Raw genomic sequence first — 18,143 nt, 5'->3', positions numbered from 1 at the left:
ATATTCTATTCTAATTTAGAGGTGCTGTGTCATGTTCGGTGACAATTCAAAGGATACTGGTAGGCATTCTGCAAGCTATTGTCAAGACTGTCGTACTTAATGCCAGGTGCTGGCTGTCTAGTGGACTGTTCATGAGACTCCGCTCCATCTCCGAATTGGTGGCACCCTGCAGCATTGCTCAGAGCAGGCCCATCAGCAAGTCTTTCTACTTTACAGCACACCATTGCTCAGTCTGCAGGCATGACCCCAACCTTCCTGGTACCTGCCATTTCAACGCAGCACCTCGCTCTCATGCTCACAAGTCCATCCTTGGCCTGCTGCAATGCTCCAGTGAAGCCCAATGCAAACTGGAGGAGCAGCACCTCATCTTCTGGATTAGGCACGTTACAGCCCTCAGCACTAAACACTAAGTTCCACAATTCTTTAAACCGTGACCTTTCTCCTCCATCGTGATCCTTTTTTAAAAATCCAAACCATTTTTTTCCCAATGCAAACCCATCCCCCTCTACCCTCCCCCACTGGACCATCTGTCACTTGTTCTTAGGTTTTGCTTTCACTGACCTTTCTCCTCTTACACATTCTGATACCTTACTTTTATGCCTCTATCAGAACCTTCCATAGTCCTTCACACTTCCATTAACACTTCTTTTGCCTTATGCTCTCCACATTCTTTGCTGCAATTTCTCCCAACACCCACCTATCACTGACCTTCAACTCTGCTCCACCCCATCTTATACCATAGAAAATTCATCAAGTTCCTCCCTCTCTTCAGCTCTGAAGAAGAGTCACACGGGCTCGAAACATTAATTCTGTTTCTCTCTCCACAGGTGCTGCCAGACCTGCTGGGTTTTTCCAGCATTTCCTCTTTCCTATTTCTGATTTCCAGCATCCACAGTATTTAGATTTTACCCTTCAGCAAGGCACCTTGACAAGAAATTAGGACATTACAGTAACAACAAACTGTTGCATTTATATAGCACCAAGACATGATTCCTTCTCCTCTATTTTACATTGTGCTGACTTCAAAGGAGAGTAAAACCAGGTGGGGTGAAAATCCAATCCAGTCAATCTCCCACTGGGCAGGTTAGGTTAAAATAGGTCGGAGAATTGCCCGAGGGGGGGGGGGGGGGGTGGCGTGAATCCCGCCCCCGCCGTGTTCTCCGGCACTGGAGATTCAGCGGGGGCAGCAATTGCGCCGCACCGGTCGTCGGCTGCTCACAGTGCCCCCCCCCCCCCCCCCCCCGGCGATTCACCGCCCGCGATGGGCCGAGTGGCCGCCCGTTTTGTTGCCGGTCCCACCAGCGTGGATCAGACTAGGTCCCTTACCGGCGGGACCTGCCAATGTGGGGGGGCTCCGGAGTCCTGGGAGGGGGGCGTGGGTCGATCTGGCTCCGGGGGGGCGGGCCTGTGCCGTGGGGGCATTCTTTTCCTACGCATCAGCGTAGGTGACCCCCGCCCTGCGCAGGGATGACGTCAGCAACCGCTGACGCACCCGTGGACTCTCGCCGGCCGGCGGAGTCCCTACGGCCCCGGCTGTCGCAGCGCCAAAAGCCTTCCACGCCGGCTGGCAAGGCACAAACCACTCCGGCGCCGGCCTATCCCCTGAAGGTGCAGAGGATTCATGCCGGAGTGGTTCACGCCACTCCATCCCACCGGGACAACCCCCCCCCGCCGGGTACAGGAGTATCCCGCCCAATATCTATTGCCAGGTAGGATCTTAAGAGGTGGGATACACTGCACTTAACATCGGCGGGGAAGGTCCAAGTGGTGAAAATGAATATTCTGACGAGGTTCTTGTTTATCTTTCAGGCTCTTCCAATCTTTATACCAAAGGCCCTTTTTTCGGAAAGTGGACACAATCATCTCTGACTTTGTATGGGCGGGAATGTGCCGAGGGTGGGGAGGCAGAGGCAGCATTGCCAAACCTGCTTCATTATTATTGGGCGGCGAATGTGGACAAGGTGCGGCGGTGGTGGGAAGGAGAAGGGATAGAGTGGGTTAGGATGGAGGAGGAATCTTGTAAGGGGTCTAGTTTGAGGGCTGTGGTGATGGCAGCATTGCCAATGGCTCTGAGTAGGTATTCAGGGAGTTTGGTGGTCCAGTCCACGGTGAAGATATGGAATCAGCTGAGGAGGCATTTTAGGGTGGAAGGGGTGTCGGTGTTAATGCCGCTGTGCGAGAATCATGGGTTTGAGCCGGGAAGGATGGATAGTGTGTACAGGAGGTGGAGGGAAGTGGGGCTGGTAAAGGTGAGGGATTTGTATTTGGAGGAAGGGTTCACCAGTCTGGAGGAGCTAAGGGAGAGGGTAGAGCTGCCGAGGGGTAGTGAGTTCAGGTATCTACAGGTTAGGGACTTTGAACGAAGGATCGGGAAGGGGTTCCCTAGATTGCCGGGATACACCCTGCTGGAACGACTGCTGCTTCTAGATGTGGAAGGGGAGGGAAGAATTGTGGATACATATAAGTGGCTGGGGGAGCAGGGAGGCGAGCGGGTGGTGAAGATCAAGGAGAAATGGGAAGCGGAGTTGGGAATGGAGATCAATTGGGGAGTATGGAGTGAGGCACTGCGAAGGGTAAACGGGACCTCCTCTTGTGCAAGGATGAGCCTGATACAGTTTCAGGTGGTGCACAGGGTGCATATCACCCGGGTGAGAATGAATGGGTTCTTTCAGGGGGTAGCAGATGAGTGTGAGAGGTGTGGGCGGGGGCAGCGAACCACACGCACATGTTTTGGGGTTGTGAAAAATTGGGAAGATTCTGGGCAGGAGTGTTCGCGGTCTTAGCCAGGATAGTGGAGGAGGGAGTGGACCCGGACCCTTTGGTGGCGATATTTGGGGTTTCAGAGAAACTGGAGCTCATGGAGAGGAGGAAGGCCAATGTCTTGGCCTTCGCCTCTCTGATTGCACGGCGATGAATTTTGCTGGAGTGGCGGTCGGCATCGCCACCGGGGGTAGGGGCTTGGTTGGGTGACCTGTACAACTTCCTGCGGTTAGAGAAGATAAAGTATGAGTTAAGGGGCTCAGCAGGGGAGTTTGAGAAAAGGTGGGGGATGTTTGTGACTGTGTTTGAGGAGCTGTTCATCGTGGGGGTGGGGGGGGGGGGGGGGGGGGGGGGGGGGGGGGGGGTAATGAAGGAGGAAAATCTGTACAAACTGTATAGTTGATTATTGGGAAGAATGTTTCCCGGGGTGTTTGTTTGCTGTGACCTACTTTGATACAAGTTTGAATAAAATGCGTTTCTAAAATTTGTAAAAAATTAATATCTATTACTCTATGGTATTTGGAGTAAGGCTTTGGCTGTTGTCCAGTTATGATTATGTATCTAATGCAGAAAGCTTATACTTTACCTGATGTCCATGAGAGCTTGTGCAGCCAGACTCCTGATGGTTGGCAAACTATGAGTGAGCTTGGTCTTCAGCACGGATATGCCCTCAGAATCCAGGGCCTGCTTGGTGTCCACGAGCAAACAATAGTGCAGGGTCTTCAATATCAACTCCTGAATCTCATCCAACTCAGTGCGAAGCTTTGTAATCAGCTCAGGGATCAGGCCAGCGTAGACGACCGCAGTAGCACCTGTAGGAGGAGTGTGGTGCAAGTATTTAGGAGACATTGTAAACAGCTCTGTAATGAAGGCTGTACTTCAGCCATCACAACAAATGGGGGGGGGGGGGGGGGGGGGGGGGGGGATGGCGATGAGTTACGCTTCACACTTCTGATCATTATCCTGTGATCCCTGCTGTAAATGTATGCGCATATATGTGGGTGTGGGCTGGGTACCTAGACTGTTGGTAATTCAGTTGTAAGGGGAGGCTACAGAAATTGGATCCCACTGGAGAATAGAAGGTGCAGAGGAGTCAAATAGAGGTGCTGGAAATTTGATGGCTAAAGGTATAATGAGTGCCAATACTACCTACATAACCATAAATGATACAAAGATACAAATTATGTGAAATCAAGTCCAGAGAGCAAAGGTGAACAAAGATGGTGGTGAGTGTGATTTGAACATGGAGCTATATTGCCATAAACGAGAATTATTGTATCTGACTCTATTTTTGCATGGCATAATGGTTTATGTTTATGGGCGGTACACCACATAATTCTATAATTTTCAGTTTGGTTTAGGATGTATCTAAAGTTGACAACAAAGGTTTTGCAAAAAGAACACAAACTCATCCTTGTACAAACAGTACAACAGCCATGTTACAAAAATCTCTATCCTGCACATGATCACGTTATCCACGAAATGCATGCAGAAGAATATTGAAATTCCTGTGGACTTATTCAATCATTGTTGTCACAAAAGTATTTGTTTTTTCCATATCTTTCTGTGTCTTCAGTTTTTGTCAGATTAGTCACTTGTAAATAAATTAGGTTATTAGTTTTAACCTGACTGTAACAGTCAGACATTGACTGAATTTTAGTAGCCAGGAAAGTCTAGTGGGACTCTTGCCTCTGCCCAACAAAATAAAAATGAGCAGGCAGGTGAGTAGGCCATTTTGGGAGAAGCTTCCAGCAATCCCTTTCAGGACAACCAGCTGAGCTACTCCAGGCCTGGCAGAAGAGCACTTGCACCTGAAAGTTTTTATTGGAGGGCCTTGGGTGTTAAAGTTGCTCTGGTGAGTTGCCTCCCCATGCTAATTTTCAGTTGCTGGCCACTTGCTTTTTCAATGAGAACAGGCAACCAAGAATTGAGAATTAACCCATGGTATTCTTGTAACATTTGACAGATAACTCCTCAGACTAATTTTGTCTGCTTCTGTCTCTAGGTTTGGGTTTGGTTACGACAGGCCCTGTGGATAAATGGCTTGCCCATGTTCATTGTCTAGGTTCATCCACAAAACTTAGGGGGCTGGATTCGCCGTCCCGCCAGATTTCTGGTTCAGCATGTAGGCTCCGTTTCTCCGGCTGGTCAATCGGATTTCCCATTGTGGAACAGCCCCACGCCGTTGGGAAACTCCCAGACTGCTGGCAAAACGGAGCTTCGTGTCGGTAGAGACTCCAACCCAGGAGTTTTAGTGCAAGGCATAGATTCATACCCCTGTGTGAATCATTAACTTCAGAGATGGACTCACCACATTGGAGAAAAATAAAAGCACAAAAAAGCAAAGCGTTTCTAAAAATCAAAAGAATAAACACAAAAAGTTTTTGAAGGGATGAATGTTGCTTTTACAGAAAAAAATAGCACCTCAAAGGCCTGGTAAGACATTCTTTGCTGTTTAATTCATTCTCATTTTCATTATGATTCAGTAGTGTAATTACAGAGACTCATTGTGCCCATGTCAATTTGTTTACAAGTTAAACCAATGCCAAAACGTTTAATTAAAGAAACATAAGGGGCAATTCAGCGGCCTCGTCGCGCCGGACTTGGTGTCGGGATCAGGTTATTGAATCTCGCAAGAGGCCTCCATCGGAATCGCAATCCTGGAATCTTGGGCATCACAATCTGGATCTCGCTGCAGCGAATCCATATTTAAACGATCCATTAGATGCATTTAAATATACGTTTGCCAGATTCAACTGGGACCAGGACTCACCAGCCGTGCCTGGGTGACTAGAGCACCGTTTACTACTAGTACATACAAAGGTGAACCAGTCGTAACGGCACCTGGTGGGTCTCCCAAGCCATTGGAGCCCTGCACCCCCCCCCCCCCCCCCCCCCCCCCCGAGTGGTAGGGGACCGATCAGGGTGGCACTCTGCCATTCCCCCGGCACCTGCCAGCATGGCGCATTGGCACTGCAACCTGGGCACCCTGGCAATGTCACCTTGCCAGGGTGCCTAGGTTGCACCGTCAGGCTGCCAAGGGCACTGCCAGGGTCCCAGCTGGCAGTGCCAAGGTGGCAGGTTGCCCATGCCAGGGGTCGGGCCCGGAAGGGTGGGGGGTGGGGGGGGGGCCTTGCCCATGAGAGGTCGGGGGAGTGGGGGAATTAAGGATTCCGGAAGAAGTGAATTGGTTTAAGCGGGGGGGGGGGGGGGGGGGGGAGAGGAGATCGGGGCTACCTTTAAAAATGATGCCCTGATCCTCCAGCAGTGTTCCTGCAGTGGTGAGCTCAGCTCGTCAGTGCGGGAAATGTCTTGAAGTGTGGCGTCGACGGGGACTGGCTCGCTGAGGTGAAATAAACAGCAGAGTACTGTTGCATAGCAGGGTGTTTCTCAGTGCTGCAGCCACCAAGAATCATCCCACTAAACCTGCCATTCAGGAAACTTTAACTCAAGTCCAATGAACCATGCCTATAATCTCCATTTAAATCCATTTTAAATGCGCTATATATTTAAAATGCCCTCAGTGAAATGTTTTTTTTTAAAGTCATACATACGCAGTAACACTGGTCACATTCTACAGTTAAATTATTTTTAAGCACTTTGGTGAGAAAATCTGCTTTGCAAATCTTTATACTGGAGTAAATATCGCTTGTGCAGCAGCTGCAGAGAGGACACTGTATAGTGAACTACACCAAAGCTGAGGAAATCTCAGTGCATTAGCTAAAAGCAGGCCGTAAACCCCAGCAGACAGTGGGATACAGCTGGGATGTCTGTCATTTGACTAATTAAGAGACCGCTGCTGGGACTACTGCGTCTCTGAGCCCTCAGCCAAATCAGAGGGGCAGTAGCTTTGCAGCACAGCGGCAAAGTGGTTAGCACTGCTGCCTCAGAGCGGCAGGGACCTGGATTCAGTCCCGGCCTTAGGTGACTGTCCATGTGGAGTTTGCACCTTCTGCCCATGTCGCCGTGGGTTTCCTTCGGCTGCACCGGTTTCCTACCACAGTCCTAAGATGTCCAGGTTATGTGGATTGGCCATGCGAAATTGCCCCTTAGTTTCCAATGATGTGCATGTTGGGTGGACTTATGGGGATAGGACGGAGGCAGTGGGCCTAGGTAGTGTGTTCTTTTGCAGGGTCAGGGCAGATTAAATGGCCCGAATGGCCTCTTTTTTCGCTGTCGGAATTCTATAGCCCAATCAGAGGGTCAACAGCTCGGACCAGTCAGAGGTCTGGCAGCTCGTGCAACCTCAGCAGCACCAATGAAAGAAGTGGCATCTGCTGAGTCTGTAAGGGAAGTAAGAGGGCACATTCATGTTCAAAGCCAGTGTTTTTCTAACTGTGCTGGGGACAGGCAGACAGGCCTCAGTGAGCAAAGGAGTGAACCCTCCAGCAGTAGCATTGGAGCCGTAGGATTGATCATTGCCTCAGGATGGCCAACTTCCCAATAACATAGGTTGGCATGAAGGAAGGCCCCACTCCCAGAATTCCCTGGCAGGCCTCGCGATAAATGCTGCCGGTGGAAGGCTGTATTGGTGCAGGCTTGGAGACCCGAAGGGCCGGATCCTGTGCTGGACTTTTCTTGGTTCTTCGTTTCTAGGTGAAGAGATACTGGGGGTGGGGGGTGTGTGTGCCAAAATAGTGAAGAAAATGATGCTTGTGGAAATGTACCCCAGCTCATCGGTTCATCCAGGATATGCAGGGAAGAAAAAGAGGAATATTGGAAAAAAACAAAAGCTCAAATCTTGTACAATAACCAAATCCCATTGCACCACGTTGGACTTAAAACTATGAGACCCAAAGAAGACTGTTGGTAAAATCAGTGAAACTCACACTAAACATCAAACATTAAACACAGCTCCATTAAAAAAGTAATAAACAATACTTCCGTTCTGAAGTATTAAAATGCCATGTTACTGCCATGAATTTGAAGCAATGTGTTTTATAGCCACACTGTTGTGCAGTGAGTGGAAGGAAAGAACACAAGTAACATTCAAGATTTTAATCAAAGCATTTAAAATATTAATGCATCCATGTTGATGAGATGGTAGTATCTCTCTCTCTCATGTTCTCTAATTCCTGTCACTCAAAGCATCTTAGGTTTGTGTTTTAAGCTCACATCAATCTCTCTGTCTCAAACCTGTGTCAGCTTTACCTTGGCCCAGAAGGAGCTAGAAAAAATGGTTATGAGTTTGTTATTTTCATTAGAGATGTTGGGATTGCCTGAGGATTGGTAAGTCGCCAACAAAACATAAACCCTGATGAAACGGTATGTGGATAACCTAATATTGCAACCAGGATGGGAGGAGTGTACAGATTCTCTCGCCCCACTGCTCCACAGGTCACAGCAATCGTGTAAGTGTTTAATTCACTCACCAAAATGGCCAACTGTTCACCTTCACACCTGGTAGGCCCAGGAAAAAAGATACTTCAACCAGGCTTCTTTCAATAAACTTAGAATATTTCATTTATTATGAAACAGACCTTATTGTTTAAAAACAAGTTGCAAAACTGAAGCATCCAATTTGTAATCTGGAAGTATAATGATTTACCCTTTCTAAAAAATCCCAACACATGCACGCTCAGACACACACACACAAAAAACAAAAGATGATTAAGATCTCTGCAGAAGTTTACATAAGGGAACACTATAAAAAGAATAAGTTCGAAAAGGTCTTGGTGTTGTCGATCTGACAGCACTCGTCACAGTAACTGGATAGATCCTCGGGGAATACGATTTTTGTTAACTCCTGCTTGTCGCAGCTTCACCAGCTTTCAAAATACAGCTGATTTATACTGAGGTGGGAATTTTCTAGCTAAAGGTGAACACTCCATTTTAGACTGCAGCAAATGCAAGGGGTGATGAGCCATCAATCTAACGCGAGACGAGTTGCTGTACAAAAGTTAGGCTTTAATAAGCTAGAAGTTAGCCCTGCGGTCGACTACAGTAAATGGACGACCGCCGGGCGTTCTGGTTATTTTTACCTCGCTCTGGAGGCGGGGTTAACTCAGCCTCTCGACCAATCGGAGAGCCGTCACATGACTGGTCTCAACCAATCGGTCGAGAGGCACATGACCGACCAGGGCCAATGGTAAGCCAGTGTTCTGCACCAATGGCAGACAGCTATGCAAATCATACCACCACAAGGGGGAAAGAGAGAGAGGGAGGGAGAGTGAAAAGCACGGTTTGTTCCTAAGGTGCACACACACACACATAAAACTGAGTTCAAAATAAAATATTCGAAGAGAACTTCTCCCAGACCAGGTGCTTTCAGCTCTGCAGGAGCCCAAAGGCTTGCAACAGCACTGTATTTCACATTATCTTAAGTAAACAAAATAAATCTTATCTCACCAGGGGCAGGATTCTCCCAGCCCTGGGCTGGGTCGGAGAATCCTCGTGACTGGACCACGCTGCCCTGACGCCGGCACTCGATACTCCGCAGAGCGGAGAATCGGCGGCATTGGCGCCAGTCACGGGCCCCTCTACGGGGCTGGTCCACCAATTCTCGGCCCAGGATGGGTTGAGCGGCTGCAGTTAAAACGCTGAGTCCCGCCGTCGCCGTCCACACCTGCTCGCAGCCGGCGGGAACTCTGCGTGCAAGGGTCAGGTGGCGGTCTGTGTGTGTGTGGGGGGGGGGGGGGGGGGGGGGGGCTCCGACCTGGTGGGGCCTCCGATGTGGCCTGGCCTGCGATTGGGACCCACTGATTGGCAGGCTGGCCTCTTTGTCCCCTGGCCTCTTTTCCTACACGCCGGCCCCTGTACTGCATCGGGGTAGGTGCGCTGAAGGAGGCCACTGCGCATGGGCGCATTGGCGCTGGGCCACTGCGCACGCACGGATCCTGCAGTGCACAGTTCGCACTGGCATCAGCAGCTGGAGGGGCACGGACCGCTCCAGCACCATGCTGGTCCCCTGTAGGGGCCAAAATTACTCCTGGCAGCGGCCCGTTCACGCTGTCGTAAAATGGAGAATCCGCCGCAGATGGCTTGCGAGTCACCTTGCTAAATTCATGTCATGTATTGGAAAAAAAGAAGCTTGCTCTTGGACTAAAGTGAACTTGTAATCTTCAAAAAATTAATGGTCCAAATTACTCAATGTGCCACCAATTCAAAATAAAACACATAGCTCCTGGAGAGATGGACTCCTTTTATATTTCTTTTTTAAATTTAGAGTACCCAATTGTTTTTTTTTCCAATTAAGGGACAATTTAGCATGGCTAATCCACCTACACTGCACATCTATGGGTTGTGGGGGTGAGACCCATGCAGACACTGGGAGAATGTGCAAACTCCACATGGACAGTGACCCAAGGCCAGGATTGAACCCGGGTCCTCGCCACCATGAGACAGCCTTGCTAACCACTGCGCCCCCGTGCCGCCCCTGACAGATGGATTCCTAATACTGTGAAGAAACTGCAGCCCAACATTTAATGTGCAGATGCTTCACAAGACATCATGAAAGGGGGATTGAGGATACATTTGAATTGGGATACTACATAGAATCGACAGGACAAAAATAGTCCAAATTCAGTCTGAATGGTCTATGCCAGTGTTCATGGTCCACACACACCTTGTTGCATCTCCCTCCATTAAACTCTATCAACAGATCCTTCTATACCATTCTCCTTCAAATTTTTGGTCCAGAATTTTTGTCTCAATTACTGCTGAGAGTTGCGAGTTCATCATGGGCGCAATTCTCCCAAAGGGAGACAAACAGCCGACGCCGGAGTGAAACCCGGAGTGTTGCACTCCGGCGTCGGAGGCTGCTCCTCGCCCCCTATTCTCCCCCACCGGGGGGCTAGGAGCGGCGGCGCGTGAATTCCGTGCCCCGGGCCTTGACGCTTGTCAAAACGGCGCGCCGGGAATGACGCGGCTGGCGGCGCCGAAGTGACGTCAGCCGCGCATGCGCAGTTGCCATCTTCCCCTCCGCTGCCCCGCAAGACATGGCGGCTTGATCTTGCGGGGCGGCGGAGGGAAAAGAATGCACCGATCGCGGGCCAGACATCTGCTGAGCACGCCCGTGGTGCTCGATCTTCCCTCCGCCCCCCACAGGCCCCACACTAATCGGTCGTGCCAGCAGCGACCAGGTGTGGTTGGCGCCGGCGTGAACCGGTTGGGTTCGGCAGGCCGCTCGGCCCATCCGGGCCGGAGAATCGCCGGTCGGCGTGAGAAATGGCGAGCGGCGATTCTCCAAGCGGCCTGTCGAAAATCGCGACACGCCAGTTTGGAGGGGGTGGGAGAATCGCGGGGGGTGCCAGGACGGCGTGGCGTGATTCGCCCGGCCCTCCTGCGATTCTCCCACACGGCATGGGTACGGAGAATCGCGCCCCATGTCTTTGGTAAAGAAGTTTCTCCTGACCTCCCTGCTGGATTTGTTAGCAACTATCTTATATTTAGAGCCAACAGTCTTATAATTTTCACTTATACAAAGTATAACCTCAGTAAACCTATATTCACAACATTCTATTTAATTGCTTCGAGACCTCATTTCCAACTTGTAAGTGATGAGTTCATGGTCACTTCCCTTTCAAAGTCTCCCTGAGCTAATTCTATTTCATTATTCATCAAATCTTTTACATTTCATCTAATATCTGATTTGCTCGTACTTAGTTCAACAGAACCTTGCCTGACCTGTTGAAGTCCAGAACTTAAACCTTCAGCAAAACATTATACAGCATCCTTTCCTCATAATGTACTGCCTGTTTCACTGTAGGCTGCAATGCTCAGAAGCTTTCAATTGGTTTCTGTGACCAGGCCATTTATTTTGACAGAAAACACCACCACAGGTTTTCAAGCATTGACCTTGCAACATTCCATTAAGATTAACATGCACACCTCCTCACTGATTTAAATATTCATTGATACCACATTTGTATTGCGTTCAATTCCATCAAAATAATTGGATTGTGAACCTATTCCTTCCTCCCTAGTGCATATTTCCAAAAGATAAACATTAAATTAATTGAATTATTTCCACCTTATCTTCAATTTTTATTCATTCGTTCACTGGATGTGAGTATTTTTGGCTAGCCCAGCATTTATTGCCAGTCCATCAATTCTCTTGAGAAGGTGGTGGTGGCTGCCTTCTTGAACCGCTGCAGTCCTGGAGGTGTAGGTACACCTACAGTGCTGTTACAGAGGGAGTTCCAGGATTTAACCCAGCGACAGTGAAGACACAATGATTTATTTCCAAGTCAGGATGGGTGTGTGACTGGGAGATAACCTTGCAGGAAGTGGTGTTCCCATTTATCTGCTGCCCTTTGGGGAGTGTCGTAGAGGTTCTGGGTTTGGGAGGTGTTGCCGAAGGAGCCTTGGTGAGTTCCTGCAGTGCATGTTGTAGATGGTACACACGGCTGCTACTGTGCAAAGTGGTGGAGGGAGTGAATGTTGGTAGTGGTGGAGGGGGTGCCAATCAAGTGGGCTGCTTTGTCCTGGATGGTGTTGAGCTTCTTGAGTGTTGTTGGAGCTGCACTCATCCAGGCAAGTGGAGAGTATTCCATGACACTGCTGACTTGTGCCTTGTGGATGGTGGACAGGATTTGCTGAGTCAGGGGATGACTTTTCATCAGTCCTAACAGTGTGGTCATAGGGAATTTGCACAGATTTATGAGCAGGGAGCATCTCCTAATAAATATACTGGAGGTGTTTGAGGAAATGATGGATCATGTTGACAATGGTCTTCTGTGCATGTGACCAGGCCTAACTCTTTTCAACTCACGCCCCTCGCCCATCAGAAAGTCAGAACTGGAGTAGATTGCTGGTGTTGCACTATGTTATGATTCACTCACAATTCCTCAGATAGTGAGGCAGTCCATCCCCACATGCAGCATGACATAAAAAACATACAAGCTTCAGCTGATAATTGGCAAGTAACATTCATGCTACCCAGGTGCCAGGCAATGGCCGTCGACAGCAAGCAACAGTCTAACCACCTCCAAGGACATTCAATGGCTTTACTATTTTCAAATGTAACCATCTGCCACCCCCACCCCCACCCACCCCACCCCCAACACCCCCCACCCCCCCCCCCCCCCACCCCGCACACCCCCACCCCCCACCATCCCCAGTGATTACTGAACACAATAAACTTGAAGTCAAAGGAGTCAAGACTTACTTCCTGATTCTTTTTACATAGTTACCATCGGAGCTTAACAATGATAGCAGAGGAGGGGGGAGGTGACATGGCAGTTGTGGAGGGTGAGTTTGATCATAGATGGCAGGGTTGTGTGGTGCTACGGTCATATTTGGGACAATGCCAGATTCATAAAGAGGCTAATAGGGACGATTCCCAATTTGGACTCTCACCAGCCGATTATGGAGGGGGCAGGGGGGGGGGGGGGATTTTAATTGTGTATTGGAGCCGAGGTTGGACTGGTCAAGTCCGAAGTCAATGGGGAGGTTGATAAGGGTGCGGAAGCTGGTGAGGATGGGATGGTGGATCTGTGGAGGGTTGGGAGAGAGGGAGTTCTCCTTTTCGCATGTGTACGGGGTATATTCCCAGATTGGTGAGCAGGGCAGTGCTAATGGGGGTGGAAGGTGCGGAATATGTGGGAATAGTGATTTCGACCAAGCCCCGCACTATCTCGATCCAACACTTTGTTCAGGTCAGGTTGGATTCGGGACTTTTGGCAGACAAGGAGTTCTGTGGGAAGGTGACAGTGGCAATTGAGAACTATGCTGAGCTTAATCGAATGGGGAGGTATCGGCAGTCACATTTTGGGAGGCCTTAAAGGCGGTGATTGGGGGCAATTATTTCATTCAAGGCCCATAAGGATAGGATGAGGAGGGAGGAGCATCGGTGACTGTTGGACGAGCTAGTGAAGGTGAATAGGAGATACTCAGTGGCCCCCATGAAGCAGTCATTGGCAGAAATATAGAAGTTGCAGGAGCAGTTTGATCGGTTGACGACAGGAAGGGTGGTGGGTCAGCTACGGAAGGCTCGGGGATGTATTATGAATATGGAGAGAAGGCGATCATAGAATTTACAGTGCAGAAGGAGGCCATTCGGCCCATTGAGTCTGCACCGGCCCTTGGAAAGAACACCCCATTTAGCCCATACTTCCAACCTATCCCCATAACCCAGCAACCTCACCTAACCTTGGGTGGAATTCTCTGCTCCCGGGAAAAGTCGGGAGGGCCTCGGAGGCCGCTCCTCGCCCCTTATTCTCCCCTCCCGGCGGGGCTCGGAGCGGCGCTCCGTAAATCTCGGCCGCGGGGGCGTCGCGCCGAGAATGACGCGGCCGGCGCGCCTAATGACGTCAGCCGCGCATGCGCAGGTTGGCCGGCTCCAACCCGCGCATGCGCGGCTGACGTCATGACGCTGACGGCACGAACCCGCGCATGCGCGGTGGCCGTCTTTCCCCTCAGCCGCCCCGCAAGACATGGTGGTTTGATCTTGCGGGGCGGCAGAGGGGAAATAGTGCGTCCGATTTGGACGCCGGCCCAACGATCGGTGGGCACCGATCGCGGGGGGCGCGAGGGGGGCGTGAATTTTGTCAGGGGGCCCTCCCGCGATTCTCCCACGCCGTGTGGGGAGCGGATAATCGTGCCCCTTTTCTTTGGACACTAAGGGGAAATTTAGCATGGCCAATCCACCTAACCTGCACATCTTTGGACTGTGGGAGGAAACCGGAGCACCCGGAGGAAACCCACGCAGACACGGGGAAAACATGCAGACTCCGCACAGACAGTGACCCAAACCGGGAATCGAACCTGGGTCCCTGAAGCTGTGAAGCAACTGTGCTAATCACTGTGCCACTGCGCTACCGTGCTGCGCCGACAGAAAGTGGCGAGGGAAATTCTGCAGGCGAAAAGGGTGGGGAGGGAGACGTGGTGTCGGATCTAGAGTGGATAAATGAGGTGTTCAAGACCTTTTATGAGGCTGTGTAGGGCTGAGACCAGTGGGGGGTGCTGATATTGGTAGATTTTTAGATGGGCTGGACTACCTGGAGTTAGAGGAGGGGTAGAGGCAGGCACTGAGGCGCCGTTGGGTTTAAAGGAGGTGATGGAGTGCATTGGCACGCTGAACTGAGAGAAGGGGCTGGATGGCTTTCCAGTGGTATTTTATAAGCAGTTTGCGATGGAGTTGACCCCCCACCTTTTGGGCATGTTTAATAAAGTGGTGAAGAGAGGGGAGCCGGCTACTTTGGTCAATATTGCTGATCGCGAAAAGGCCCATCTCGTTGCTGAATACGGATGTGAAAGTCCTGGCAAAGGTATTGGTGATAGGGTTGGAGGGGTCTGTGCCAGAGGTGGTCCTGGAGGGTCAAACGGGGGTTTGTGAAGGGAAGGCAGTTCTCTAATAATATCAGGAGGTCTTAAACGCAATTATGACCCCGTCGGGAGGGGTGGGGGGAATTTAAGGTGGTGCACAGGGTCCACATGACTCGGGCCTGGCTGAGTGGGTTTCTTCTGGGGTTAGCAGACGGGTGTGAGAGGTGTGGGACAAGGCTGGGTAACCATGCCTATATGTTCTGGTGGTGTGAGGAGTTGGCGATCTTTTGGGAGGCAGTGTTCGGGAACTAATCGAGGATTTTAGAGGTTGAGATGAAGCAGGACCCTATGGTGGCGATCTTTGGGGTGTTGGAGGTGCCAGAGCTTCTGGAGGGGAAGGGGGCCGTGTTGTGGCCTTTGCCTCTCTGATTGCCAGGTGACAGATATGTTTTATTTGGAGATTTGCCGTGCTACTGCGGGTTGTAGCATGGTTGGGAGACTTGTACGTGTTTTTCAGGTTGGAGACATTCAAATTTGCCGTAAGGGGGTTGGAGGAGGGCTTAAGAGATACTTTGGAGGCCGTTCATGGCTATATTTGAGTAGCTGTTTGTAAATGGGTGAAAAATGTATAAACTATATACTCTGTTGGACTTTAAGGTTGCGTTATTGTGTTGAGTATGTTTGAAATAACATCTTTAAAATACAACAATGGTAGCAGAGGATGGTTCTTGCCTGTACGAAAAAAGGATTTCAAACTATGATTTCTCTGCACGAAAGACTATGGCGCAATTTAAGCACCACATTGCGCTCAGCGCAGATCTGGGAGCACTAGTTAAATAGCAGGAAAGGCCAACATCGAGATTCGTGCCAGGCACGAACCAGTTTGCAATTCACCCTGCCCGCTCCCGATGGTGAATTCTGGATCTCGCCCCAAAATAGGGAGCATATCATTAACCCTCATTTACATGCATTTCAATCTCATTAACGAAATTGAAGTTGAATGCTGTGGCCTCCTGTGAATTACCTGAGTCCCCAATGAGAAATCACAAAGGCGTCGTTCTGTACTCCTTATCAAAAACCTGAAGCAGGCACAATGGCTACTGGGGAAGTGAGGAGGTGAGTAGCCATTTCCATTTATCTGCATGTAGCTCAAGGGCACTGGAGCTGCTGCCCCAGTGCTTGGGGACCCCTCAAGGGGGTTAGGCTTGGTCGGTGGGCTGAAGTGTTCTAGGTCGGGGTTGCTCCTGGGCCAGGAGGGGGTGAGGCCTTCAAGCCAACTTTAAATATTGTGGAGACCCATAACAGGAGCAACCACAGTTGCTGCCTGGCTGTCCTACAAACACTTCCAGGACAGAGCCAAGCTGAAGCTTCTCTCCCGAAAGTCAATTTCACTCCCTTTGACTGTGAACAGCCTCTGGCATCACAGCTGAAGGCTATTTCAACTGAGGAATTAGCCTTGTTAGTTGTGAGAGCACTTCACACCTGCAGGTTGTGTTTGCTGCTTGCTCCTGCTGGTGGTTGCAAATGCCTGGAGGCTGCTGTTGCTCTTGCCTTCCTTTTCTGTAGCTGGAAAGAAGGACAATTTTTTCTAAGATACCTGGGTCCTGAAATACCGGGCACAGGGGGACATATGGGCCCAGAAGGGTCCGGTTTGAACCAAAAAGACGCTGCAGGACCTGGAACACGACATTGATCCAAATGGGCCACCCGATGACGCTGTTGAAGAAATGCTTTCGCAGATTTCTGATGCCTTTGTTGTCGTGAGTGCTGCATGTAACTGGCACGTCACTGCGGGTTAAACACACTGGAAGTCAACGATGCTCAACTGCACCTTGAGCACCGGTGGATTATGTGGATGCCAGGATTTGGTTCCAGTGAGATTGGGCCGTGTGGGAGGGCCTGCACAGCTGCGGCTCCTGGACGGAGAATGGCACTGATAGGTGGAACACATTGATGGACAGATCATTTCTACGACAATGTTCCGGACATGATAACACATTCTCAGGCTTATCCTCCATTTCTGTGAGGGGTCATACCCTGAGTTTGTTTTTATTTTGTGAAAATGGGCTGATATAGTTTTGTATTGGTACCAAAATGAAACGGTGACATTTCCTTGTTGTTTAATAGTTAGTGTGATAAGTGGAATGTTGCGTAGTTGATTTTCAAATCTTTGTCACTGTTGACCGTGTAAACAAAATATTCTCAACTCTTAAGCGCCATCTTGAGGACACACATGCCATGCATCAGAGGATGATAGTGCACTGCATGTCAAGCAAATTTTGATGCCTGAACAGTGTGCCTGAACGTCAGCATCATAGAGACAGCTGCCAACAATGAAACACTAAAGAGAGGGCTTGGGGGGGGGGGTTCACCTGAGCATGGCCTCCCTAATGTTCCTGGCAGAGGTCTGCCGTCTGAGGTCTAGGGCTCCTGATGTGGCCGGGTGTGCAGAGCAAAGTTTGCCAGCAAAGCTGGCTCGCTGGGTGGCACTCTGAGAGAAGGCAGGACACGTAAGGGTGGGGGTGGCTTGGGGGATTTGAGGAAATCCTAACTGATTGTCAGGCTATCTCCTTCTCCAATTACTTACAGATATCAAAATGGTTCCTGGTATTGATCCTGCAGAGGCTGCCCTTGCGTTGCCGGTGGCAGCCGAGAACGCCGGACGCCGGAGAAGGCAGCAGCGATGGCGCAGATTGGAGGCGGCACACCCTGAAGACCTGACTACCCATCAGGCTGAGGAGGGACCCAGAAAGGAAGGCCAATGACGGTCCAAGGTATACAGGGGTCGTTGGTCATTCGATGAGATGATGAACAGCGTGTGCCACAGAAAACTCCGTCTCAGGAGAGAGACAGTGTTGTACCTGTGCCATGTACTAGCACCTGAAGAAGGAGCCGTGCTCCGAAAGCTCGTGTTTGAAACAAACCTGTTGGACTTTAACCTGGTGTTGTAAGACTTCTTAATGTACTAGCAGACATGGGTTCCCTGTATGCCCGGGCATCAGACTTTATCACCTTTGAGCTGGACCAGGCCCACCAAGATGCCTGGGTTGCAGGATATGCTGGAAACATCGCTGGGCTGCCCCAGGTCCAGGGACAATCGATGACACGCATGTTGCCCTCCGCGCATCGGGCATCCGGGAGTGCCCTTCATTAACAGGAAGGGGTTCCATTCCCTG

The 18,143-nt window shown here is 50.3% G+C and overlaps 1 protein-coding gene across 1 annotated transcript in view; it reads right to left on the bottom strand.

Moving 5' to 3' along the window:
- The window catches only part of rsph14 (radial spoke head 14 homolog), a 998,814-nt gene that overhangs the window by 43,715 nt on the left and 936,956 nt on the right, over positions 1–18,143 (bottom strand). The window contains exon 4 of the mRNA XM_038793258.1: positions 3,347–3,572. Coding sequence (XP_038649186.1) covers positions 3,347–3,572 — 226 coding nt within the window. The remainder of the gene's footprint in view (positions 1–3,346; positions 3,573–18,143) is intronic.

The sequence above is a fragment of the Scyliorhinus canicula genome, chromosome 1, assembly GCF_902713615.1.
Source record: "Scyliorhinus canicula chromosome 1, sScyCan1.1, whole genome shotgun sequence".
Taxonomy (NCBI): Eukaryota; Metazoa; Chordata; class Chondrichthyes; order Carcharhiniformes; family Scyliorhinidae; genus Scyliorhinus; species Scyliorhinus canicula.
The sequence above is the reverse complement of the archived record's forward strand: the minus strand, read 5'-3'. Positions and strand labels throughout refer to the sequence as shown.